General features: G+C 44.0%; 1 protein-coding gene across 3 annotated transcripts; it reads left to right on the top strand.

Annotated features, from left to right (window-relative positions):
• The first annotated feature begins 764 nt into the window (after nucleotides 1-764).
• SLC51B (SLC51 subunit beta) lies at nucleotides 765-27110 on the top strand. Of its 3 annotated transcripts, none has more exons than XM_072148653.1 (4): nucleotides 765-889; nucleotides 22348-22470; nucleotides 24643-24733; nucleotides 25661-27110. In XM_072148653.1, exons 2-4 carry the CDS (start codon nucleotides 22371-22373, stop codon nucleotides 25860-25862), a joined length of 393 nt encoding a protein of 130 aa, XP_072004754.1. In that variant the 5' UTR covers nucleotides 765-889; nucleotides 22348-22370; the 3' UTR covers nucleotides 25863-27110. The 3 variants fall into 3 exon arrangements, with proteins under 3 accessions (XP_072004754.1, XP_072004756.1, XP_072004755.1); XM_072148655.1 differs by lacking the exon at nucleotides 765-889 and adding an exon at nucleotides 9001-9083; XM_072148654.1 differs by lacking the exon at nucleotides 765-889 and adding an exon at nucleotides 19823-19907.
• Nucleotides 27111-27682: the final 572 nt, after the last annotated feature.

Here is a 27682-nt window from a genome sequence, read left to right as displayed (position 1 = left end):
TTGCAGTACTAAAGCAACATCTAGAGAGCTTCACCAAAGGTCACAGTGGGCAGGGGGGTCTGTCTTTAACTCAGTGTTGTCTGTAAATTGGGTGTCCTTAAGTAGGGGACCGCCTGTATATGTACCATATTTTTCAGACTATAAGGCGCACAAAATATCCTTTGATTTTCTTAGAAATCGAAGTTGCGCCTTATAGTCCAGTGCGTCTTATATATGAACCATATATACAGACAACATCTGCCTTGAACTGTGCACAGGTCTGCCACCTGCTGGTCATTCATCCTTATAATCAGGTGCGCCTTATAATCCAGTGCGCCTTATATATGAACCTAGATGTTTTAGCAGGCATTTATTGATGGTGCGCCTTATAATCCGGTGCGCCTTATAGTCCGATAAATACAGTATATAACAGATAAATTCAGCTCTGCTTCATTGCGATAGAAATCAATATTGTATTACAATTGTAATACGCACACAAAAACAAGCTATAAAAGTTGTGTAACTTCATTGTAAGGTGCCAAATATTATCTTCCCATGCTAGCAATATGATCATCATATCAAACAAGGAAATACTTTATTATAGACTGAAATCAATAAGATGTTAGAGAACTTTATGAACTGGTTTACATCCGTGTATTTACCAGGTGCAAGGCAATGACAGAGTTAAAAGATCATTCCCTATCAGGTCTCTCCTGTCTCTATGTTGGGGATGGGCTGGTTACTTTATAACCAGAATCCTAGGGTCAAAGACACTAATGGAATCAAAAAGTTATTGCACTTACAGATAAGCAGGTTGTATGCCAAGGGCACCGGGCATTCCTGCTGTGAAATATAAAACACTGAGCACTGCCTGCCAGTCCGTGACTTCTGACCCGCTAAGACCCGGCAGGTATGTGTAAGAAGCTCTGTGTATCTCTGTATGCTTTGTGAGGGCTCGGCTCATTGATATATGTGCCTGTAGTTTTTAGAATCTGATATACAGGCAGTCCCCGGGTTACATACAAGATAGATTCCTTAGGTGTGTTCTTAAGTTGAATTTGTATGTAAGTCGGAACTGGTATATTTTATAAGACAAAATATTTTTGTGGTCCCTTTGACAATTAGATTTAAAAAATGTTGGGATGACATAAGAACAAGGATTAAAAATAAAGCCTCAATGCAGACGCCTTATTATTGACCGTTATAGCCTGGGACTAAAGTACAATAACTTATCAGCATCTTCACCGGAGGTCGCAGTGGTCAAAGAGCTCCGTTTGTAAGCCTGGGACTGCCTATACTATGATAAAACTGTTTATGGATTTTTAGCTTAGATGGATGAATAGGTACAGAAGTAGGAGTCGGACCGAAACCCTAGTCCTAAGTGGGTAATTTTCTGTAAGTATTATACTGTGGATTAAGGCCTTCATATTACAAACAATCCCCGAGTTACATACAAGATAGGTTCCATAGGTTTGTTCTTAAGTTGAATTTACATGTAAGTCGAAATTGTATATTTTATAATTGTAACCCCGGAAAGAATTTTTTTTGGTGTCTGTAACAATTGGATTTGAAAAATATTGGATTGTCATAAGAACCAGGAATAACAATAAAGCTGCATTGCAGACACCTGTGATAACTGTTATAGCTGTTTATCATAGCCAGAAGTACAGTAAATCACCAAAATCCAGAGGTCCGTCTGTAAGTTGGGTGTTCTTAAAGGAAACCTACCAGTGAGAATGGTAGGTGTAAGCTGTAAGTATAGAGCACCAGCTCAGCGGTATCGCGGTTTTAACACTTTTTAAACTTTATAGCAGAAGCTGCTTCGGCGCTGCGCGTGACCGTGCGCGCGCAACGTCTCCGGCATTTCCTATGTAGGCGCGCGCAAGATCGTGCGCACGCAGCGCCGAAGCAGCTTCTGCTATAAAGTTTAAAAAGTGTTAAAACCGTGATACAGCGGTTAATAACACTAACGAAAGTAAGCACCGGAGGTGCTCTGGTGCTGGTGCTCTGTACTTACAGCTTACACCGACCATTCTAACTGGTAGGTTTCCTTTAAGTAGGGGACCGCCTGTACTAGCAAATCTACTATAATGGGAGGCGTGGGGCTGGTACAGATTTTACATCTTTTATTTTTTATGTTACACCACTGACCATACGTTTAACTGCCTTTAACGTTCTCTATATCATAACTTTATCATGAAAAGGTGCCAGGCATTTTGTTGGTAGAGAACTCATTTGAATAAATATAAAAATAATCACCCATAGTAGTGCGGTACACTGGTGTGAAGTGAACCATCACATACTATAATGGTGGTCCTGCAGAGTTGGAATGTAAGTGTACCAGCATGCCCTGTGTCTTTCCATGATACAATATACTGCCCAAAATACTGCCTTATGCTGGCGGCCTAAGAGTTTGACTACTGGCAACCTGCCCCCTCTAGGATCTCATAACATTGCCAATTCACCTATGAGCTAGAAAGTCATTTGTTGGTTATTACATTAACCTCTCTGATGTGGACTAGTTCTTGGGAAATTGAAGAACATTTTATGTGTGTTGGAAAGTTTAACTAGAGACCTGGGGGGAGGGCAACTACACTTGTGCAGGGCAAATAGACAGTGTACATAGAGAGCTGGGAAGAGTCATAGTCCATGGGGGAGGAAGGGGGGCTGGAATGAGATTGGGGAATAAGTACAAAAGGAATACGGACAGGAAAAACCATATAAAGTGTGTGTACACAAATGCCAGAAGCCTCACAAACAAAATGGAGGAACTTGAACTCTTGATGTTGGAACGGAAATATGATATAGTGGGTATCAGTGAGACATGGCTGGACAGTAGCTATGACTGGGCTGTTACTATAGATGGTTATAGTCTTTTTAGAAAGGATCGTATAAATAAAAAAGGGGGAGGGGTTTGTTTATATGTGAATTCTCGCCTCAAGCCCGTCCTGCGAGATGACATAAGTAACACAAATGCAAATGTGGAGTCCCTATGGGTGGAGATAAGGGGAGGGAAAAAAAATAATAAAATATTACTAGGGGTTTGTTATAAGGCTCCAAATATAATGGAGGCAGCAGAGCAAATGCTGATAAGTGAAATGGATGCGGCTTCAAAGCATGGTGAAGTACTTATCATGGGGGACTTCAATTACCCAGATATTGACTGGGGGGCAGAAATATGCAGGTCCTTCAAAGGCAGCAGGTTCTTGTCAACAACAAAAGACAATTACCTGTCGCAACTAGTCCTGGAGCCAACAAGAGGGGGGGCACTGCTGGACCTTATCCTTACCAACAGACCTGATATGGTATCAAAACTACAGGTTGGGGGGAACCTGGGGAATAGTGACCATAATATTATTGATTTTGTATTACGCTTTACTAAGAGCGTTAGTGAAGGGGCAACCAACACTCTAAACTTCAGGAGGGCAAATTTTCAGCAACTAAGGGAAGACCTTAAAGGCATAGACTGGGATAATGTTCTCAAAGACAAAAGTACACCCCAAAAATGGGACTTTTTCTTATATATTCTGAAAAAGTCCTGTGAGAAACACATACCTTATGGGAAAAAGCATAAAAGGAACAAGAAAAACCCTATGTGGCTAACTAGTCTTGTAAGGAAAGCAATAAGCGAGAAAGATAAAGCGTTTAAGGTGCTAAAACGTGAAGGTAGCGATGAGGCATTAGAGGATTATAGAGAGAAAAATAAATCCTGTAAAAAGCAGATAAAGGCCGCAAAAATAGAGACTGAGAGAAATATTGCCAGGGAGAGCAAAAATAATCCCAAATTATTTTTCAAGTATATAAATGATAAGAAACTAAAAACAGAGAGTGTGGGTCCCCTTAGAAATAACATGGGGGTCATGGTGGAAGGAGATGAGGAAAGGGCCAATCTACTGAATGTCGCCTTCTCAACTGTCTTTACCCAGGAAAATCCCCTGGTGGAAGATACAATGAGGAATAATGTTAATTCTTTTTATAATGTCAACAGTTTAACCCAGGAAGAGGTACGGCGCCGCCTCGCAACCACTAAGATAGATAAATCACCTGGGCCAGATGGCATACACCCCCGGGTTCTGCATGAATTATGTACGGTGATAGACAAACCGTTATTTTTAATATTTGAAGATTCACTGAGGACTGGTTATGTTCCACAGGACTGGCGCATAGCAAATGTGGTACCAATATACAAAAAAGGATCAAATAGCGATCCTGGAAACTACAGACCCGTGAGTCTAACTGCTGTGGTGGGGAAAATATTTGAGGGGTTTATTAGAGATGCTATCCTGGAGTATCTCACTGTGCACAACCTTATAACCCAGCGTCAGCATGGGTTTATGAGAGATCGCTCCTGTCAGACTAATCTGATTGGTTTCTACGAGGAGGTTAGTTCAAGACTGGATCTGGGGGACGCTGTGGATGTTGTATATCTGGACTTTTCAAAGGCATTTGACACCGTGCCACATAAAAGGTTGGTATATAAAATGAGACTGCTGGGAATAGGAGAAAATCTGTGTATTTGGGTAAGTAATTGGCTTAGTGATAGAAAACAGAGGGTGGTCATTAATGGCACATTCTCAGATTGGGTTGACGTTACCAGTGGAGTGCCACAGGGGTCAGTATTGGGGCCACTTCTTTTTAATATTTTTATTAATGACCTTGTAGTGGGTTTACACAGTCAAGTTTCAATATTTGCAGATGATACTAAGCTGTGTAAAGTAATAAATACTGAGGTCGATAGTTTAGCATTACAGAGGGATTTGTGGAAGCTTGAGGGATGGGCAGAGAAATGGTTGATGAGGTTTAATGTAGATAAATGTAAAGTTATGCACTTGGGCCATGGAAACAAAAAGTATAATTATGTTCTAAACGGTCAATTACTTAGTAAAACTGAAGCTGAAAAGGACTTGGGGGTATTGGTGGATGGTAAACTTAATTTTAGTGACCAGAGCCAGGCGGCTGCTGCTAAAGCAAATAAAATAATGGGATGTATCAAGAGAGGAATAGATTCTCATGATAAAGACATAGTTTTGCCCTTATACAAATCCCTGGTCAGACCACACATGGAATATTGTGTACAGTTTTGGGCACCAGTGTATAAAAAGGATATAGTAGAGCTAGAACGGGTGCAGAGGAGAGCAACCAGGATTATTAGGGGAATGGGGGAACTAGAATACACTGACAGATTAAAAAAATTGGGATTATTCAGTTTAGAAAAAAGACGACTGAGGGGAGACCTCATTACAATGTACAAATACCTGAACGGACAGTACAAGGATCTCTCCAAAGATCTTTTTATACCTCGGCCTGTGACCAGGACAAGGGGGCATCCTCTACGCCTAGAGGAGAGGCGATTTTACCATCACCATAGACAAAGGTTCTTTACTGTAAGAGCAGTGAGACTGTGGTACTCTCTGCCGCAGGAGGTTGTTATGGCGGACTCTATGTACATGTTCAAGAGAGGCCTGGATACCTTTCTGGAGAGAAAAAATATCACGGGTTACGGGGATAAAACATTTATTTAATTCTTAAAGGTTGGACTTGATGGACTTGCGTCTCCTTCCAGCCTTATATACTATGATACTATGAACTTGGAGTTGAGACGGCCAACCCCTTTAAGCTCAGTGTTACTTAGTGGAGGCCGCTGATAGTTTCGTAACCCTCCATCAGCAACAAACAGCCAGCACAAAGATACTCTCCAAACACTGATTGACAGACTTCTCCCTATAACTCCGAATATAAACACCTCAATATCAGTTTTTAGAATTAAAGGAATCCACAGCTCATAAATATCACTTACCATCCCACGTGAACAAAGGTTCATTATAGAATAAATTCATTATATTCACAAACATGTGAATGATAAAATCGGGATGATACTAGAGTCGGCTGAGGCTGGTCACATGTTACTTTGTTTTTATTGATATTTTTTTCAGAGTAATCCACTTATGACAAACCTTTGCTCATGTAGGATGTTCTGCATTAGGCTTCTCTTCTTAAAGAAAGACAGAGGTGAGATTGTAAGGAGAATCCTACCCAGGTGAAATCTGTGAAAAAAACTACATCAGGGAAGAGACAAATCTTTATTGGGGATTGGTGAAAATTTAATATATCCTCAAACATTGCACCAAAAATGCAGCAACCAATGTGGGAAAATTCATAGTGGGCTGATACATATGAAGACCATACGGGGGGAAACAGGACACATATGGAAGACAAATACGAGATACGGATCTGTTGTTTTCAGCCCGTATAAAACAATGTGTTGTGTGTATGTAGCCTTTATCAGGGGACGAAGGACCAATATTGTGGACTATAGAAAATGTTGGCACATTGTCCATATTAGAAGGATTAGGACAAATTTTTAAACTTCCATTTACTATGGACCTTGTGCCAGTTTTCTGTCGGACTTTGCATGCCCTTTTTTGTGCAAACTGATAGGTATGAACAGGTATGAAATGTCTGCACCACATATTTCCTATATGACATATGTCGCAACTGCACTAGTCTTTACGCTGTACAATTTCGTGATTGAAATGGGCGTTCCTGTGCACAGTCGGACAGTGCGCCACATTTATAGTGCAAAGTCTGACAGAATTGTGTCGCACAACCCATATTAAAGATGCACCAAAAAAAAGTTGGTGCACTGTGTCAGGGCAGTGCAAGGAGCGCCAGATTCATGAAGAACATGCGCCACAAATCCTGAATCTGGCGCACCCTTAACACTACATAGGTGTGCAGTTTGCACTGTTTTTGGTAAATGTTTCCCATTATGTGTAGTTATGTTAAGAATATGCCAAAGAATTTGTGGTGTCCAAATATGGACAAGGACAGGGGCCCAGATTTATCAAAAGTAGTGCAAGCTCCAAGACATTGGGGCACATTTACTTACCCGTTCCTTGGAGTTCCTTGGAGTGCACTGTGCCGCGATTCAAGAAGATTGTGCGCCCGATATCCTGCTTGTGTCGCTTCCCTGCTCAGGTTCCGCTGGAGTTCACCTTCTTCTTCCCGGTGTATGTAAGTGAATGGCTTGCGACACCATTTTTAAGTTAAATGCCGGAGTTTGTCCGAATCCGTCGGATCGTCTGACAGCCCCGATTTGTGTTGCATGTAGGCCAGCATGATTGCGACTAAATCCAATTACGTGCGACACAATCACCTACTAAATACCTGTCTCAGCGGCACGATCCCCGAAAATGTCGGAAATGCGTCCTTGGGACCCTTCGTAAATAAGCCCCATTGTTTTTAGTGCAAATTAGAACATAAAAGTGGAACAGCCAGTTTAATATATCTGGGCCAGTGATCCCTAAAACTGAGCCCACAAACTGCCTACTTACTGGGATCACCTTAAACCGTAGTCAGTAACTGGATGTAGTTGCCTCCCTATGCCACGATACAGGACAAACAGACAAATAACAAAAAATAATAATGAGCTGTCTGGGTCACAGAGGTAGTATATAAGCCACAAAATCGCAGATACCAAGGAATAGTCACAAAAAGGAGAGCCAAGCAAACGTTTAACCCCTTAACACTCTGCGCCCTAGCTCTACGGCGCAGAGGTATAAGTCGCCGGCGACGTTTAAAAGACGGCGGCGCGTCATCGGAGGGGGGGGGGGGGCGATCGGTTGCCATGGTAGTCTCGGGTCTTCGTTTGACCTGAGACTATCTGGCATCTGCAGATTCGTTACAATGAGCCAGTGGCTCATTGTAATGAATGTGCTGCAAAAATGCCATATATTGCAATACAGAAGTATTGCAGTATATGGTAGGAGCGATCTGACCATCTACGGTTAATGTACCCTAGATGGTCTAAAAAGTAGTGAAAAAAAAAAGTTTAAAAAATTAAAAAAAATTAATAAAATATTAAAAATTCAAATCACCCCCCTTTCCCTAGAAAGGATATAAAACATAATAAACAGTAAAAATCACAAACATATTAGGTATCGCCGCGTCCCAAAATGCCCGATCTATCAAAATATAAAACCGGTTACGGCCGGTGGTGACCTCCGAGGCGGGAAATGGCGCCCAAATGACCGAAATGCGACTTTTACACCTTTTTACATAACATAAAAAATGAAATAAAAAATGATCAAAATGTCGCACAGACCTCAAAATGGTAGCAATGAAAACGTCACCTCATTTCGCCAAAAATTACACCTCACACAGCTCCGTGCACCAAAGTATGAAAAAGTTATTAGCGTCAGAAGATGGCAAAAAATTTTTTTCTTTTTTGTACACATTCGTTTAATTTTTGAAAATGTATTAAAACACAATAAAACCTATATAAATTTGGTATCACCGCGATCGCACCGAACCAAAGAATAAAGCTGAGGTGTTATTTTGAGTGCACAGTCAAAGTCGAAAAAAATGAGCCCACAAGAATGTGACGTTTTTTTTTCAGTTTTTCCACATTTGGAATTTTTTTTCAGCTTTGCAGTACACGGCATGTTAAAATAAATAACATTACGGGAAAGTAAAATTTGTTACGCACAAAATAAGCCCTCACACAGGTCTGTAAAAATGAAAAAGTTATGGATTTTTGAAGTTGGAGAGCGAGAAATGAGCGGAAAAACCCTCCGTCCTTAAGGGGTTAAATGGCTGGGAGAAATCCTGAACACAGGATGCTTATAGATAGCCGGAGCTGTAGCCAAAGAAAGTGAGAGACAGAGAAAATCTGCATTTCCTCAGTCTCCCAGCACAAACCCAGGAAGACGCCGCCACAGATGTAACAGAAATCCTAAATTCTAACTCATATGAAATGAGCAATGAGTTTAATGTAAAATAATATTCCCATTGTACAATAAGCATGGTTAGCTATGTCAAGTGGTACATCTGTTTTGTCAGCACTAACAATAGCTTATTTTAGCTATAATATATAATGTGTGAGATATTCAGCTTCATCCCAAATTCCTGGGTGTTTCCCTCTCATCGCTGGATTGCACAGGGATAGGGCTGTTCATGTAGGAGCTTCCTGGGTGAAAGTCCTATTGTCCATTCACCTTCGGGGTGTGTTTACTTGGAAATGACAGCAGAAAGAGAGAGCAGAGAGAGAAGAACTGTGAGTCACAAGCTCTGACCTGGGGGACAAATACCCCTGTGGGGAATCAGTAAGTGAGCGAGCATGATAAGATGAGAGATAAGGGGTGTTTGCAGAAACTGGACCTGACCCTTAGCAGTTTTGGACATCAGACCAGAGCTAGGATCTCTACGTATAGGCAGATTGTATATACAGAAGGGTCTATACATGCACCCAACAAGGGAGTGCACTGCTTTGTATGGCACATAAGGTGTCCCTTCCCAACAGCTTTAAGAAATGCGATGGTCAAAGAGTATAATAGGCAATGGTTTAACAGCATGTAAAGTCAGAATCAATGCAGAATGTCAGTGTAACGTGTGTCCCTGTGTGGGCATTGTCCAGGGGTGACCAAATTACATTCTTCCAAAAAAGCGCCACACCTAGCCAGAGTTTGTGTCAGTAGAAATACCAGGCACTATCCATGGTCAGGTGTGGCGCTTGTTTTGGAAAGAAACCATATTTTTACAACCCCTTTAATGAGGTATGTTTGTTATGTTGTGAATCTGTCCGTTGTATTTTGCTCACAAGCGGGTTTGGTTGGCATAAGAATGGTGGCATGGCGGTTGAGTTCTGGCTACTCACCATTCGGGCCGGTCATTCTGGGAGAGACTTTGACAGATCAAACTTGTCTACGTGAAAACGGCTTAATACTTCAGTATGTTTTGCTTTTTTCTCTAAGAATGCAATGGTGTTTCTGTAATATTATATGGACTTTTGTTTACAATGTGGCAAAGTATTTGCAGGATCTGGAAACTGGTCAGATCTCCGTCCCCCATCCACTTGTCACGTTCAGAGCTTTGTGCTTCCGCCTTATCATACCACACGTGTGACATCTCAGTTGCTCCTCTCTTCTCTTTCCATTCCTGTGTGCGTCCTCTATGAGCTAATACAATGGGGCTCAATTACTAAAGGTCCATAGAGCGCATTTTCGTCGGGTTTCCCAACAATTTGCCCTGGGATTTTGCCAAACGTGATCGGATTTTGCCGCATCGGCGCCGGCTTGCACACAACAGAAATCAGGGTGGGCGGGCCATCGGACAACCCAACGGATTCGGACAACACGCGGGATTTACGTTTAGAAATGTGTCGCAAGACATGCACTTTCAAGCACCAGGAAGAAGAAGGTGAACTCCGGCGGACCGCGGCGTGGAAGCGATGGATGCAGGAACTCTGGCACTCGATCTTAGTGAATCGCGGCAGACCCCAATCCTCATCGGACAACGCACCGCGGGATCGCGACAGGACTGGGTTAGTAAATCTGCTTTTTCTGCTTTATTGGTGTCCTTTTTTCTGGACGTCTGTTTAGTAAATTTTATACACTAACTACAGTAGATTTATTACAGTTGTTAAAAAAACAGCTGATTTTTGTTTTACTGAAGTTTATTCTTTTGGTTATATTGGTGTAAATTTTTTACTCACGTTTGTGCAGTTAGTTTTATATACTGTAGCTGTCATAGCTGTATCACAGTTTCAGCTTAATGTTACTGTAGTAAACTTTTTATATGACAGATCCAGTATGTAGTATGACAGTTTTACTGCCACAGACTTCCAGTATTTCAGCTGAAGTTCACTCATTTTTATATGCTGTCGCTGTTTTGCAGTGTTAATGTAAACGCACTATAGTCTTATTTTTATGCTACAGCTTTTCTTGTAAAGTTCTTGCATTACAGCGAGAAAACTCAATGGGGGAAATCCATCATTACAGTTTGTCTTTGACCTGGTTGTCTATGTTCAATTCCATTTTTGTTTTATCTGAAATCATTAAGTGAGTCTATGTATGTTGTTGTATTTGCTTTTTGTTTTTTTTTGTTTTGTCTCATAATATTGTTGGTTTTTTTCACGTTTGTCTCAAAATGTTGTAGTTTTTGGTGCACATGTCCCTCTAAGGAGCAATTGGTCTAGATAAATTTGATAGTGGTTTTTGTCCTACTTCTACACCAGGGGGTGACTGGAGTCATTGGGGCTCATTTATTAAGGGTCCGCAGACCAAACAAACGTCGGATATTCTAATGATATCGGATTTGCGCCGCCTTTAAAAGGGTATTGTGTTGCACGCGCTTAGATTTTGGCGCAATCGCGCCAGCTTTCATGCAACATAACTCGGGGGGCAGGACAATCCGACGGATTCGGACAAACCGCAGGATTTAAACTTTAAAATTGTGTCGCAAGCACTTACATGCAGCAGGAGGTAGATGGTGAACTCCGGCGGACCTGATCGGGGAAGCAACGCATTCAGCAAGTCAGGCACACGATGTAAGTGAATCACCGGACAATGCCCTTTCGCGATCTCCTCTGGACTGGGTAAGTAAATGTGCCCCATTATGTGCCAAAACATGCACCTAAATGAAACTTCTTTCCAAATTGCAAATCATGAATTCAGTTCAGTATTGTGAAAACTAGTCTAAGCAAATAATTAATTTGGCGCACGCAGGGTCTATTCTAAAGTGACTTTTCACCGTCCTATGCTCATTTGGCGCAATGGAAAGTTGCAAAACATAAAAAACTTCAACATAGACAAAGAAAACAATGATAAATTGCCCCCCTCCCCAGTGAATATGGAGCTTCGACTTTACTGCACTATACATTTAAGGTGACATATCCTTATAGTCTAGTTCAGCAGTTGTTTTTTCAGAGCCTTGATAGGCTTTCATCACCCTGGGCACATATCAGATTCCCTACAGCTTCGATATAAATAAAAATTAAACCATAAGAAGTGTATGTAGTGATTCAAACAATCCCTGTCTCTCTTTTAAACTGTGACTTGAGCTTTGAAGCACTTTTTTCTTTATTTCAGAAATGAATAGATGAGTAAACTTTTTAATATACTTCATTGAGTTGTGTATATACTTGTAAGGTTAGAAAATGGAACCCTGTCCCATCAGGGGGATCCAGATTAACGCTACACACATGAAGAGATTCATGAAAATTACACAAGCAACACGTGTCATATAGCACAAAACAAGTCAATTTTATTAGAATAAATACACAAAAAAGAAACATCAAATGGACAGGACTAATAAAAACAATTAAAAAGGGTGGGATACAGACCGCCTGCACCCGCCATACGGGTGCAGGCGGTCTGTATCCCTCCCTTTTAAATAGTTTTTATTAGTCCTGTCCATTTGATGTTTCTTTTTTGTGTATTTAATCTAATCTAATGAAATTTGACTTGTTTTGTGCTACATGACACATGTTGCTTGTGTAATTTTCGTGGATATATACATCTCTGTGTCTTGTTTCTGCTTCTTTCTCCTTCAGTGAGCAGTGCAACTGAAAACCTACTGAGCTCCGCCCACTTCAGACATAGGAGGCTTATGATTAACTCTTTCCATACCTAGAGAATTAGACTGTCCAGAGATTAGACTATCCAGTCTCTATATTAAAAAAGTCCAGTATTATCTTCTCCACTACTGATTTACAAAATGTAGTTGAAAGATTAGTCAAAATTTATAAAATCTTCAGCTAATGCATTTCATCCCTTCCAGTCTTAAATCCATTGGATCAATGATATGATCTGAAAAATGCTGCAGATTATGATGATTCTATTAAAAGATTATTATTATTATAGTTATTAATGAAAAGTATGTTCTGTACTGGTAAGTGACTACTGCAGCCCATCACTGGCTCATCTATCATACACACCGATCACCTATTAGAGTAGTGATTCGTGAACGGAACCCACTTCCAGACAATTGTGTAATAATGTAAGGAGGTAAATTCCTGCCATCCATGTGCGTAGGCAACTTGCCCTGATCATAAAGTAAGGCAGTGTCAGACAGTGTCAGACATAACCTTTAGTTTTGATGTAACATACTGTACAGGTAAACAGAGTAAGAACATAAATGTATTGTACCCTGCAGGGCACTCACCCATATGATGCAAGCAAGAAGTAGTTACTGTAAATGACACTAGCGACTAGTGCGGTGATGAGGATACCTACAGTACACATTATAATATACTGGTTCTGGCACATCTACAGTCAGTATAACACTTCATGCCTCAGTGTAGAATCAGTATATAACTGGCAATAACTGTACAGGCGGTCCCCTACTTAAGAACACTCGACTTACATACGACCCCTAGTTACAAACGGACCTCTGGATATCGGTAATTTATTGTGTTTTAGCCTTAGGCTACAATATACAGCTATAACAGTTATCAAATGTGTCTGTAATGAAGCTTTATTGTTAATCCTGGTTCTTATGACAACCCAACATTTTTAAAATCCAAGTGTGACAGAGTCCAAAAAAGTTCTGGCTGGGATTACAATGATAAAATATACAGTTCCGACTTGCATACAAATTCAACTTAAGAACAAACCTACAGACCCTATCTTGTATGTAACCTGGGGACAAGTCATGAAAAAGTTGCAATTCCCAATCCTGCATCACCCTGGTGCCTTGGCAGGAAAGGACACAGTTATGATCAGCTCCCCCCATTGTATTTTTATTCTTTTGGGTCCATCAATATTACACCTATATCAAATGTAATAATAAGATGAAAATAATACACCTACCTCCTTGCGAGTATTCTGGACACCATGTTGTGGGACCTTTCTGATTTATGTTGGTTGAACATAAACATTTTCAGCCGAAATTAATGAACCTTTGTACTGGTCAGAATCCACGTACTGCACACATTATACAGGAGGGCCAAACTGCAGTGCCAACACTGTAACAGTTCTTACAGTATCGATGGTGAACTAGACAGGGAGCCCTCCCATCATATTTCTGTATGATGCAAAGAATCCCCAGACTGAACAAGTTGATGTGCAGACGGTCTTACTATTTTTTTAGACCAATGATGACCTCTTCCTCTTTAGACTGTATTTTGCAGTTGCCATGAACAACTACCAAATGTACTTTCAACACTTTGGGGGTTATTTATCATACGCCTGCACTAGTGCACAGCCCAGGGGCGTTGCTAGGGTCGCAGAACATCCGGGGCACGGGCCCCAATACATATGTACCAAATTTTCAGTAGTATTCACTCATGTACATAACCTGTAATAATAACAATAATAACAACTGTACCTAACATATACAGCTACAGGCCCGGCATCACCACGTCTCCTCTTCAACCACGTGTCCTTCCTGTGAAGTTCACCACACAGACATCTTATGTTATTTATTGTCCTTACATCTTGTTCCCAAAACAGTGTTATCCTGCTGCTACCCCTAAGGCCCGTTCCACACTTGCGAGTGTGATGCGATGAACTCACATCACACTCGCAACGCATGCTGCCGGGAACGCACGGCCCGAACGCTGCACACCGGGAGTGAACTGACATGCTGAGTTCACTCCCGCGGTGCAGCGTTCAGGCCGTGCGTTCCCGGCAGCATGCGTTGCGAGTGTGATGCGAGTTCATCGCATCACACTCGCAAGTGTGGAACGGGCCTAACACTTTCTCTCCTTTACTATAAGGCCCTTTTCGCACACACATGTATGCTGGAGGGGGCCGAGTGCTCCTCACTCCTTCCCTGTACATAAGAAGCCGTTCGTACTGGAAATATTTGTTTTCCAGCAGCGGCACGGTGACACAAATGTGTGCTCACCATGCTGGACTTTGCTATGTCCCCCTCGTGTCCTCCACAGCCCCAACTAAACAGTTCCCCTAAACCACAAGTAAAGCCATGTCCTAATAGCCCCCTGTAATGTCCCCCAAAGCCCCCTATAATATTCCCCACAGCCCCATGTAAGGTTCTCTGCAGAGTATTGTAAGGTTCCCCGCAACAACCTGCAATGTTCCCCTCAGCCCCCTGCAATGTCTCCCACAGCCCCCTGCAATGCCCCCCGCAGTCCCCTGCAATGTCCCCCACAGCCCCCTGCAATGTCCCCCGCAGCCCCCTGCAATGTCCCCCGCAGCCCCCTACAATGTCTCCCACAGCCCCCTACAATGTCTCCCACAGCCCCCTGCAATGTCCCCCACAGCCCCCTGCAATGTCTCCCACAGCCCCCTGCAATGTCTCCCACAGCCCCCTGCAATGTCTCCCAAAGCCCCCCGCAGTACCCTGCAATGTCCCCCACAGCCCCCTGCAATGTCCCCCGCAGCCCCCTACAATGTATCCCACAGCCCTCTACAATGTATCCCACAGCCCCCTGCAATGTCCCCCACAGCCCCCTGCAATGTCCCCCGCAGCCCCCTACAATGTATCCCACAGCCCCCTGCAATGTCCCCCACAGCCCCCTGCAATGTCCCCCGCAGCCCCCTACAATGTCTCCCACAGCCCCCTGCAATGTCCCCCACAGCCCCCTGCAATGTCTCCCACAGCCCCCTGCAATGTCTCCCACAGCCCCCTGCAATGTCTCCCAAAGCCCCCCACAGTACCCTGCAATGTCCCCCACAGCCCCCTGCAATGTCCCCCGCAGCCCCCTACAATGTATCCCACAGCCCCCTGCAATGTCCCCCGCAGCCCCCTACAATGTCCCCCGCAGCCCCCTACAATGTCCCCCGCAGCCCCCTACAATGTCTCCCACAGCCCCCTGCAATGTCCCCCACATCCCCCTGCAATGTCTCCCACAGCCACCTGCAATGTCCCCCGCAGCCCCCTGCAATGTCTCCCACAGCCCCCTGCAATGTCCCCCACAGCCCCCTGCAATGTCTCCCACAGCCCCCTGCAATGTCTCCCACAGCCCCCTGCAATGTCTCCCACAGCCCCCTGCAGTCCCCTGCAATGTCTCCCACAGCCCCCTGCAGTCCCATGCAATGTCCCCCACAGCCTCCTGCAATGTCCCCCGCAGTCCCCTGCAATGTCCCCCGCAGCCCCCTGAAATGTCCCCCGCAGCCCCCTACAATGTATCCCACAGCCCCCTGCAATGTCCCCCACAGCCCCCTGCAATGTCTCCCACAGCCCCCTACAATGTCTCCCACAGCCCCCTGCAATGTCCCCCACAGCCCCCTGCAATGTCTCCCACAGCCACCTGCAATGTCCCCCGCAGCCCCCTGCAATGTCTCCCACAGCCCCCTGCAATGTCCCCCACAGCCCCCTGCAATGTCTCCCACAGCCCCCTGCAATGTCCCCCACAGCCCCCTGCAATGTCTTCCACAGCCCCCTGCAATGTCTCCCACAGCCCCCTGCAATGTCCCCCACAGCCCCCTGCAATGTCTTCCACAGCCCCCTGCAATGTCTCCCACAGCCCCCTGCAATGTCCCCCACAGCCCCCTGCAATGTCCCCCACAGCCCCCTGCAATGTCTCCCACAGCCCCCTGCAATGTCTTCCACAGCCCCCTGCAATGTCCCCCACAGCCCCCTGCAATGTCTTCCACAGCCCCCTGCAATGTCTCCTGCAGCCGCCTGCAATGTCCCCCACAGCCCCCTGCAATGTCTACCACAGCCCCCTGCAATGTCCCCCACAGCCCCCTGCAATGTCTCCCACAGCCCCCTGCAATGTCTCCCACAGCCACCTGCAATGTCCCCCGCAGCCCCCTGCAATGTCTCCCACAGCCCCCTGCAATGTCCCCCACAGCCCCCTGCAATGTCTCCCACAGCCCCCTGCAATGTCCCCCACAGCCCCCTGCAATGTCTTCCACAGCCCCCTGCAATGTCTTCCACAGCCCCCTGCAATGTCTCCTGCAGCCCCCTGCAATGTCCCCCGCAGCCCCCTGCAATGTCTCCCACAGCCCCCTGCAATGTCCCCCACAGCCCCCTGCAATGTCTCCCACAGCCCCCTGCAATGTCTCCCACAGCCCCCTGCAGTCCCCTACAATGTCTCCCACAGCCCCCTGCAATGTCTCCCACAGCCCCCTGCAGTCCCCTGCAATGTCCCCCACAGCCTCCTGCAATGTCCCCCGCAGTCCCCTGCAATGTCCCCCACAGCCCCCTGCAATGTCCCCCGCAGCCCCATACAATGTATCCCACAGCCCCCTGCAGTCCCCTACAATGTCTCCCACAGCCCCCTGCAATGTCTCCCACAGCCCCTGCAGTCCCCTGCAATGTCCCCCACAGCCTCCTGCAATGTCCCCCGCAGTCCCCTGCAATGTCCCCCACAGCCCCCTGCAATGTCCCCCGCAGCCCCATACAATGTATCCCACAGCCCCCTGCAATGTCTCCCACAGCCCCCTGCAATGTCTCCCACAGCCCCCTGCAATGTCCACCACAGCCCCCTGCAATGTCCACCACAGCCCCCTGCAATGTCCACCACAGCCCCCTGCAATGTCTCCCACAGCCAGGGGCGGACTGGGAATTTAAAATGGCCCTGGAAAAAAATATAAAAGTGGCCCCATCTTATGGGCGGAGTCAAAACAAGTGGGTGTGGTCAGATAATGTGGGTGGGGTTATAACAGACAAATTGTTGGTAGATGGCCTTAATGCAAAACAAGAACATCTTTTGCTAGTAAGTGAATCTAATGTGACTTGTCGATCAGTAAATTATGCCTTAATTACCTTTCCCCTGTGCCATACATGTAGAATTCAGAGAAAGAATATATTGATACTGCCTCCTATGTACAGGAATAATGCTACAATAGCACATTCAATCCTGCCTTCTATATACAAAATAAAACTACTACAATACCTTCTCCCATATACAAGCCAACTACTATAATACTGCCTCCTATGTACAGGAATATAACTCCTATAATACTGCCCCCTATGTACAAGAATATAACTACTATAATACTGCCCCCTATGTACAAGAATATAACTACTATAATACTGCCCCCTATGTACAAGAATATAACTACTATAATACTGCCCCCTATGTACAAGAATATAACTACTATAATACTACCACCTATGTACAGGAATATAACTACTATAATACTGACCCCTATGTACAGGAATATAACTACTATAATACTGACCCCTATGTACAGGAATATAACTACTATAATACTGACCCCTATGTACAAGAATATAACTACTATAATACTGACCCCTATGTACAGGAATATAACTACTATAATACTGACCCCTATGTACAAGAATATAACTACTATAATACTGCCCCCTATGTACAGGAATATAACTACTATAATACTGCCCCCTTTGTACAGGAATATAACTACTATAATACTGCCCCCTATGTACAGGAATATAACTACTATAATACTGCCCCCTATGTACAAGAATATAACTACTATAATACTGCCCTCTATGTACAAGAATATAACTACTATAATACTGACCCCTATGTACAGGAATATAACTACTATAATACTGACCCCTATGTACAAGAATATAACTACTATAATACTGCCCTCTATGTACAAGAATATAACTACTATAATACTGCCCTCTATGTACAAGAATATAACTACTATAATACTGACCCCTATGTACAGGAATATAACTACTATAATACTGACCCCTATGTACAAGAATATAACTACTATAATACTACCACCTATGTACAAGAATATAACTACTATAATACTGCCCCCTATGTACAAGAATATAACTACTATAATACTGCCTCCTATGTACAAGAATATAACTACTATAATACTGCCCTCTATGTACAAGAATATAACTACTATAATACTGCCCCCTATGTACAAGAATATAACTACTATAATACTGCCCCCTATGTACAAGAATATAACTACTATAATACTACCACCTATGTACAGGAATATAACTACTATAATACTGCCCCCTATGTACAGGAATATAACTACTATAATACTACATATATACACAGAAGCGAACATGAAAAAAATCAGTATTTACCATATACAACTACAGAAAACACATGAGATCCTCACCTATTGCATCCAGTGACCTCAGGTGACGTCTCCTCGGATTGTACTCGTTCCTCATCTTCTCCATTAGTTCCACCATCACCTTGTCTCTTCCTCCAGGTACACAGCTTTCCTGCAGAGTTTACCACACAGACGTCTTATGTACTGCACTTTCCCATTGTCCCTTCTTCTGCTACCACCAATACTGTGCCCCAAATACTGTAATAGAGCCCCCTACAATATTAATACCACACAAATAGTGCCCCATAATGTAACTGTAATGGTAAGGGTAATTTATTTCTTCTTTCTCTCCTTTAACCCCCCCCCCCCCGCCCCACCCCAGTATTGATAGAGCTCCTACTATGACCCAGGCATAAAAATAATGGCCCCAGCCAGCCCCAGATATATAATTAATTCCCCCCGGCCCCAGACATATAATTAATGCCCCCTGCCAGCCCTAGATATAGAATAATGCCCCCGACATATAATTAATGCCCACTGCCAGCCCTAGATATAGAATAATCCCCCCCCCACCCCAGACATATAATTAATGCCCACTGCCAGCCCCATTTATACAATAATCCCCCCCCCCACCCAAGACATATAATTTATGCCCACTGCCAGCCCCATATATACAATAATCCCCCCCCACCCCAGACATATAATTAATGCCCCCTGCCAGCCCTAGATATAGAATAATGCCCCCCCCTGCCCCAGACATATAATTAATGCCCCCTGCCAGCCCTAGATATAGAATAATGCCCCCCCCTGCCCCAGACATATAATTAATGCCCACTGCCAGCCCCATATATACAATAATGCCCCCCCCCTGCCCCAGACATATAATTAATGCCCCCTGCCTCCCCCCACCCCAGATATATAATTTATGCCCACTGCCAGCCCCATATATACAATAATCCCCCCCCCCGACATATAATTTATGCCCACTGCCATTCCCAAATATAGAATAATGCAGCCCCCCTCCCCAGACATATAAATAATGCCCCCCGTTCTGTAATTTAAAAAAAAAAACATCATACTCACCCCTTTGGTGCAGTTTCTTCCCGTCTTCCTCGGTGGCTTGGTGTAGAGGCGCGGGATAGTGACGTCACTGCTCCGCGCCTCCACACCAAGCCGCGGAGCTACACGGAGGCCGGCGACAGCTGACAGCTGGTAAGTCAGCCTACTCCACGCTACACAGGTCGCGCAATGACGTCGATTGCACAACCTGTGTAGCTGGGTGTATACACAGACGCAGAAGCAGCGGTGCTGCGCTGCGTCTGTGTACTAATCAATAGTACCTGCATCGTACGATGCAGGTACTATAGATTATGTGAAAAGTTTTAGGGAGTGCGGACCGGCCCCGCACCAGCTCCGGACCGGCCCCAGACCGGCCCAGGACCGACCGGCCCACCGGGAAAATTCCCGGTGGGTACAATGGCCAGTCCGCCCCTGCCCACAGCCCCCTGCAATGTCTCCCGCAGCCCCCTGCAATGTCCCCCGCAGCCCCCTGCAATGTCTTCCACAGCCCCCTGCAATGTCTCCCACAGCCACCTGCAATGTCCCCCACAGCCCCCTGCAATGTCCCCCACAACCCCCTGCAATGTCTTCCACAGCCCCCTGCAATGTCCCCCACATCCCCCTCTAAAAAGTCCTCGGAAGTCCCTCATGTCCTCATAGCCCCCCTTTAATGTCCCCAGCCACAAGTAATGTCCCCCCAGCTACCTCCATATGTACTCACAGCCCCCCTTTAATGTCCCCAGCTTCAAGTAATGTACCCCACAGCTCCCCCGCCCCATGTGCTCATAAATCCCTGTAATAACATCTGCAGCCCCCATGTCTTCATAGGCCCCAGTAATGCCTTTAGCTGCAAGTAATGTCCCCCACAACCCCCCCTTCCCAGGTCCTCTTAGCCCCCTGTAATGTTCGTCACAGTCTCCTCAAAGTGCCCTCCCCCCCTCCACTGTTTAATTAAAAAAACAAACATACTCACCCTTGTCTTCCATCTGTCTTCTGAGGGGCGGTGACGTCATCAGCCGGCGTCTCCTGCTCCCGGCAGCTGTAGTGAGCTGCTAGAAGCAGGAGACGCTGTGTGATCACGTCTCCTGCTCTGTGTAGTGGAGAACGGAGCCGGCGGCTCCGTTAACCACTACAGTGCTGAGGAAATTTGCCCAGACACCTGGACAGACGCCTGATACATCAAGCGCAGTCCGATACACCAAGGGGCTTCAGACTTTTGATGTATCCGGCGGGGTCCTGCATAGGGCTTATCTCTACACCAGGGCATAGAAATAAACGCAGCCGGTGACTTTTCACATGTGTGCGGATTCACATGGCTCAGATGCCCTGATAAACATCCCCATTATCAGTTCCATACAATTTATCTCTTTTTTATTATAAATAATAGTCCCATAGACCAGTATCTGCTTATCCATCCATAATCAAATTAAATACATTTTTTATATATAGTTTTTCCTATTTCCTGAATATCTGAATGTCCATCAGTTACATATTGATAGTTTTGCTTCAAAATCACAGTAATCATGGACAGAGACTGTGCAGCTTTTTTGGGGATTGCACAGCTTGGACAGGTATTTAAAGGGGTATTCTCGTCTGGGCACTCACATTCAGTTTCACTAATCTTCCATATATAAACATTTCTTCAATTGGATGTTATTAAAAAAAATGTTCCTGTGGGAAGATAATTTCTCATAAATGTAGCCATTCTGTCCCTTAGAAACGAGATGGCTTCCTCGGATACGACCACGTCACACTCTGGCAGTGGTGGCCAGACTCGCGCTATAGAGTCCTGCAGGACCATTAGGATTCAGCAATCATTACCACAGGACGGCTGTGGGACTTGCAGTAACTCCAGGACACTTCATATACAAAAACTTTTTGTTTATCTGTGCAATCTCTCAGGCAGAGGTGGCCGTATCCGAGGAAGCAATCTCGTTTCTAAGGGACAAAATTACTACATTTATGAGAAATTATCTTTACACAGGAACATTTTTTTTAATAACATCTAATTTAAGAAATGTTTATATATGGCAGATAAATGAAACTGAATGTGAATGCCCAGACGAGAATACCCCTTTAAGAAGTGTCTGCCCAGGCATTTTGGCACACGCAATCTTATTTTGGCGGAGCTGCGCTGGCTTCCATAAGACACAATTTAGGGACGTGCCGTCGGATGATCCGACTGATTCGGACTGAGCGCGGGATTTAACTTTCAAATTGTGTCGCAAGCCCAAGCACTTACATGCACCACTAAAAAGATGGTGAACTCCAGCGTACCTGAAGGGGGAAGTGACACATGCAGGATTTCGGGCACACGATCTTAGTGAATCGCCGCACAGTGCATGATCGCCAGACAATGCACTTTCGGTGAACTCCAGCGGGAATGGAAGTGAATGTGCCCTATTATCTTATATCAGAGGATTGCTGCAGGTTTAACCCGTGGAATAGCAGATGAACAATTATGGCACAATATTAAAATACAGTCTTCAGATTTTTCCTCCTCTGTGTCCAAAAGGAAGATGGCATAGTTCTTATCAGTGGACACTTAATAGATATGCACTATTCAACATGCGGCTCATATACTGTTTTGCAGAATAAACTAAAGTAACTGCAAGCATGGCTGATGCAAGTACAGCACAAGATCAAGCAATGGCGGCAGCTAAAGAAGCTCAGAGGAAAATGCAAAAAGCCATTTATTTCTATCGCACTGGAGACCGTAAGTATAGTATACTGTAAATTGGAATTAGGCACTGGACATATTTTTGCAATTAATTTTACATATTGTTAAAACTTGTTGAAATGATTCAGGATGGTAAATATAGGACAAGAAATGATGAGCAGATTGTTTCTAATGTCCTATCTGCAGTCAGCGCATTATAGAGCAGCAAGGGCTGTCAGATTGTATATATTATCCTATTCACAGGCAGCATGTTATAGAGCAGTGATGGCGAACCTATGACACGCGTGTCAGTGCTGACACGCTTAGCCCTTTTCACTGACACGCGGCCGCCAGAGAGTTACTGTAAATTTCATCGTACACGGTGCAGTAGCGGGAGGCTGAGAGATTGCACTGAGCTCCCAGCACTCCCTCCTCCTCCTCCCCACCCCCCTGTGTGAGCTGTGCCTCCTGTCTCCAGGTATCAGCACGGGGCACAGCAGGGCACCATAGGAGACTCATCTGCAGCTAGTAGTTGTTCCCCCTCCTTTTCCTCCCCCTGTGTGAGCTGTGCCTCGGGTGTCATCACGGGGCAGGGCAGGAGAGGTGACCCGGCCATAAACACATGGAGACTCCTCTGTTGCTCCTGATTGCTGCCACCCTACCCCTCCACAGCTCAGTCAGAGGCCACATTGCTGCTGCTGCCTTGTATGATGTCCCAGAAGCTGCCACCTCTACACTGACCAGCTCCACAGCAGAGACCAGGGAGGATAACCACTCCCATCATACAGTGAGTAAGGTCAGTGACTGTATGATAGAAGACATTTATCAGGGCTTGTGTGTCAGTTTTGTGACGTACAAGCCCTGAAATAATTATTTTGCTCCTCACACCTTCTCCATGCCAAGAGGGCATAAAGAAAATGCTCACAGCGGCGCCTGAGCCTTTGCTATAACTTGTGAACTTTCATGACTGAAAGTTTGCAGGTTACTAAGCATTTCCACACGTGTCTGATTGTAACCGATTACAATGTGCAAATTGCACATAGTAATAGATGATGTGGAAAATCCCCATATGCTGCCATACTGTAGTATGGCAACATATGGTAGTATCAATCACACATTCCTAGGGTAAAGTACCCTAGAACAGTGATGGCAATCCTTTTCGACGCCGAGTGCCCAAACTACAAAACCCACATATTTTTCACAAAGTGCCGATGCGACAATTTAAACAACTCCCTGCTCTGTCACATGTTTAGATTGAATAGGCACCTGAGGACACCAATACAGTAGAAAGAAGGAGAAAAAGCTTTGATTATCATAGTAGCTTCCTTCTAGAGTCCTGGGCTGCCTGGAACTGGAACAGGCCTTGAGTCCTGTCTGGCGAAGTCTGCAGTGGGGTGATGGTGCGGGTGCCCATAGAGAGGGCTCTGAGTGCCACATCTGGCACCCGTGCCATAGGTTCGCCACCACTGCCCTAGAAGTTTAAATAATATGCATATTTGTTATTTAAACTATAAATATCACAAAATTATGTTTTTTTTTGTCAAGGTGACACACCACCCGAGTTATGCTCGGTTTTTTGGCGAATTTTGACACGCCAAGCTCAAAAGGTTGCCCATCACTGTTATAGAGCAATATGAGCTGAACAGATTGCACATAGTTCCTAATCTCACAGCACCATGTTATAGAGCAGCAGGAACGGAGCTAAGTCCACACAGTTTCCTATGGGCAATCATTACATTATAGAGCAGGAGGAGCTGAACTGACCGTACATAGTGTCCTATCTAACGGTAGTCCTTATTGTGCTGCACTTGTTAAGGATTATTGCACAGAAAACATTTGGGGAATTCAGTAAGATTGGGGTTTTAAAGGCCAATCTTAAAATTCTCCTGACCAGCAATCTGGCACCCAGAACTACTAAGAGGCTCTCAGCAGATCGGGTGCACACTCCGCCAGTTGGGACCTAAGATCATGTCTGTACTGTCTGAGTTACTTGCTAGTACAGTCACCATCGGGGGGGGGGCGAATATAGTAAATCTGGCGGGTCAGGACGTCCGCACCCCTCTCTGCCATCCCCCACTCACTTACAACGCCAGAGCAGAATATTCTGTCTTCTCTGCTGGAAAACTGGAGAAATGAATAATATCCCCCATTGCCATACATGTACATGAAGTGAAGGGTAACTATATTCTCCTTTCAGATTATTATAATCAGTTTTGTTTCCTTTGACAGTAACAGCCTGGAACTACACTATACTCGCCCTATCCTTACTTGGATTAATGTTGGGATTATTCCTTCTTAGTAAAAATATCCTAAACAACAGGTAAGCTTCAAGGTTTTTTCCCCAAGGTGCCATAGTATATATATTGGGCGAAAGTGAGACTTGTAGTTTGGGAGGACAGGTACAGGCAGGTGAAGGCTGTGGTAAATCCCATATACAGTACTTTATACAAACATACAGCACATATACGCATGGGGGGAGATTTATTAGGAGTCTCTTAAAGCTGAACTGTTCTGCCCATAGCAGCCAATCAGAGATCAGATTTCATTTTCCCACAGATGTTTATCAAATTAAAGCTGAGCTGTGATTGGTTTCAATGGGCAACTAGAACAGTTTGACCTCAGAAACTTGATGATAAATCTCCCCCATAGATACAGAATGTACATTGAAGACAGCAGGAAGTAAAGATGAGAGATTCCAGTCCTGTCATTCTGTTCTACCCTCCCCCAACATTTCTTAAATGAGATGTCAACTCAGGTCTGTACTGTGGAAGATGGGCACTATACTGACGTACTGATATACTGACTCTGACTCAAATAACCTGATAACGTGTCTGAATGGCATTTTAGAAATATTTTGAAATGTCAGTGACCTTTTGATACTCTTAAAGTAAAGTAAAACCAAGCCTACTACTTAGATACAGCATGAGAGATGAGATCACTATATAGATACAGTATCAGAACAAAGCATACTACACAAATAAAGTACCACAACCAAGGTTACAAAAAGATACAGAAACGAGCATTCTACATTGATAAAGTACCACAATCTATATACAGTACCAGAACTGAGATCACTACATAGATACAGTACCAGAACCTATACGATATATACAGAACTAGATCCAAGACTGCTACTTAGATACAGTACCAGAACCAAATGTATATATTAGTTATTGTCCTCATAGAATGACCAAACCAAAATCCTAGTATACTTTTTCCAAGATTCTCAAAATGGTTTACTCTTCAGGAAAAGGAAAATGATTGCTATGTATATGGCTGCTAAACAAGAAGAAGAGGCTAATGGCAAACAGGCTGTGTTGGTAATCGAAAAAGACGGACCTAAAGAGGACACAATCAAGAAGGAACCTCAACCAGGTGACATCACAGTGCAATGGAAGGATGGCCAAGTGTCTTCTCTCTACACGGACACACCAGAGGCGGATGTATAACTTACTGGGACATATTTCTGTAATTTCCATACTAGGTTTTCTACAGTAGTTCCACTCAATATCTCCAACCAGTGGTGATGATATAGTGGGATAAAAAATTTCCTACTATCGTCTTGTTCTGCTTGGGACTTACATGGATCAACTCAATGTCAAACTGTGCTACTGAATATAGGATATTTTACAATGTTTTTCACATGTAATGGGTCATTTCTTGGAGGGAGTTAGAAAGGTATTATAGAACTGGTGTTCCTATATTTATTTTAGTTTGTACTTTTAATAGGCTACAAACAGTTAAATGTTACTTCCTCTAAAGGAATGACAATATGTTAAAGTATGAAAGAACAAATTCTCCCTTATAGATACATCATTGTTATAGCTTTTTATTATGGCTAGAGATGAGCAGAACCAATGGTCGGATTGGTGGTCAAACAGCCAATCTGGGAAAATGACGCCCCTAGCAATTATCTATGGCTATGATTGGCCATGGGGGCGAACCCAAACGACAAACCTGACCATTGAGTCTACTCATCTCTAATTATGGCCAGTATAAGAACATGTTATGGTGTTTCTTAAAAGGTCACATGATACGTTACTTTACAGTTTTTCATCTTCTTGAAGCCCTCCATCTCTTTGAACTGAATGTAGCATATTATGGGTTTTGGAATTTAAATATTGATAACCTACCCTAAGGATAACTCCTCAATATCGAGACTAATGCTCATCATTCTCTCTGTGATGAACATAATGGGCCTAATTTATCAAAACAGTCTCAACCTCAGAGCTCAGCCTTTACTTTATATACTGCAGTGATAAAATAAAAGCTGAGCTCTGATTGGCTGCCACGAGTAACTAGAACAGTTTTGATAAATCTCCCCCAATGTGGTCTCTCTTCTGCACAGCAAGATCAGAACCTAGCAGCTGTGCTTAGAGGCTCAGTTCAGCTTTATTCACTTGAATAGGATTGAACTGAACCCAGCCCATGTTACCAACTGACCTTACCATAAGCCTGCCAAGCAGAAGCTTCAAGTAGCAGGTGGGTGGGGGCCCCAGGTGTCAGCCCCCCGTGATCTGATACTCATATCCATTCCTATATATAGATCATCAATATGTAATTCCTTAAAAGCCCACTAAAGTAATAACCTGACCTTTACTACATAAGGATGGATAATGTGAAGCTTTTGTTTTATTTTTGGGGTCATGCTTCATGTTGCTACCAATGTTTTAATAAATATAACAATTTACAATGTATATATGTTACTATTTTGTATTACTTTATCTGTCATGTAGAGAAGCTCACAGAGATGGCAGATTACATAGTAGGAGGAGGGAGTCACAGCAGCTAGGTCTCTCCCCATCAGCACAAAGACTGTAAACCAGAGATAGTAACTGCTGGAAAATAGAAAAGCTGATCACAGAGTTTTCTATTATCGGCTGCATTATTCATTTCTGAATGAAAGAAAAAAATCGACTAACATTTTCTGAGTGACATATTGTATCATTTATTACACAAACTCAACGTTCTTTGAGATCTGCCATATCCAAGCAACAACAATAAATGGAGACATCCAGGCACCGAAGAAGTCTTTGTTTATCCCTGGTGCTGTCTGTAAATTCGGGTGCCATCTGACTCTATATATAGAGAGCCACTTATAGTTGTCAGAAGAATTATAAGGAGTGAATATTTCCCACAGTTTTGCTTGCTGCCACATTTAATGACACCCAAAATTCTGATATAAATGAACAATGTGAGATGGACCAAATTAGAAAAAAGGCTCAACTTGGCTCTTAGCAAGTGCACAACTAGCAGGTACTATCTACTA

This window comes from Engystomops pustulosus, chromosome 4, assembly GCF_040894005.1.
Source record: "Engystomops pustulosus chromosome 4, aEngPut4.maternal, whole genome shotgun sequence".
Lineage (NCBI taxonomy): Eukaryota > Metazoa > Chordata > Amphibia > Anura > Leptodactylidae > Engystomops > Engystomops pustulosus.
The sequence above is the reverse complement of the archived record's forward strand: the minus strand, read 5'-3'. Positions and strand labels throughout refer to the sequence as shown.

What these genes read in the sequence shown, in the direction of transcription:
- SLC51B (XM_072148653.1), top strand. Translation starts at nt 22,371, where the DNA reads ATGGCTGATGCAAGTACAGCACAAGATCAAGCAATGGCGGCAGCTAAA. An exon ending in TTTCTATCGCACTGGAGACC is followed by an intron (nt 22,471 to 24,642) that starts GTAAGTATAGTA and finishes TTCCTTTGACAG; the next exon opens with TAACAGCCTGGAACTACACT. An exon ending in AAAAATATCCTAAACAACAG is followed by an intron (nt 24,734 to 25,660) that starts GTAAGCTTCAAG and finishes TTTACTCTTCAG; the next exon opens with GAAAAGGAAAATGATTGCTA.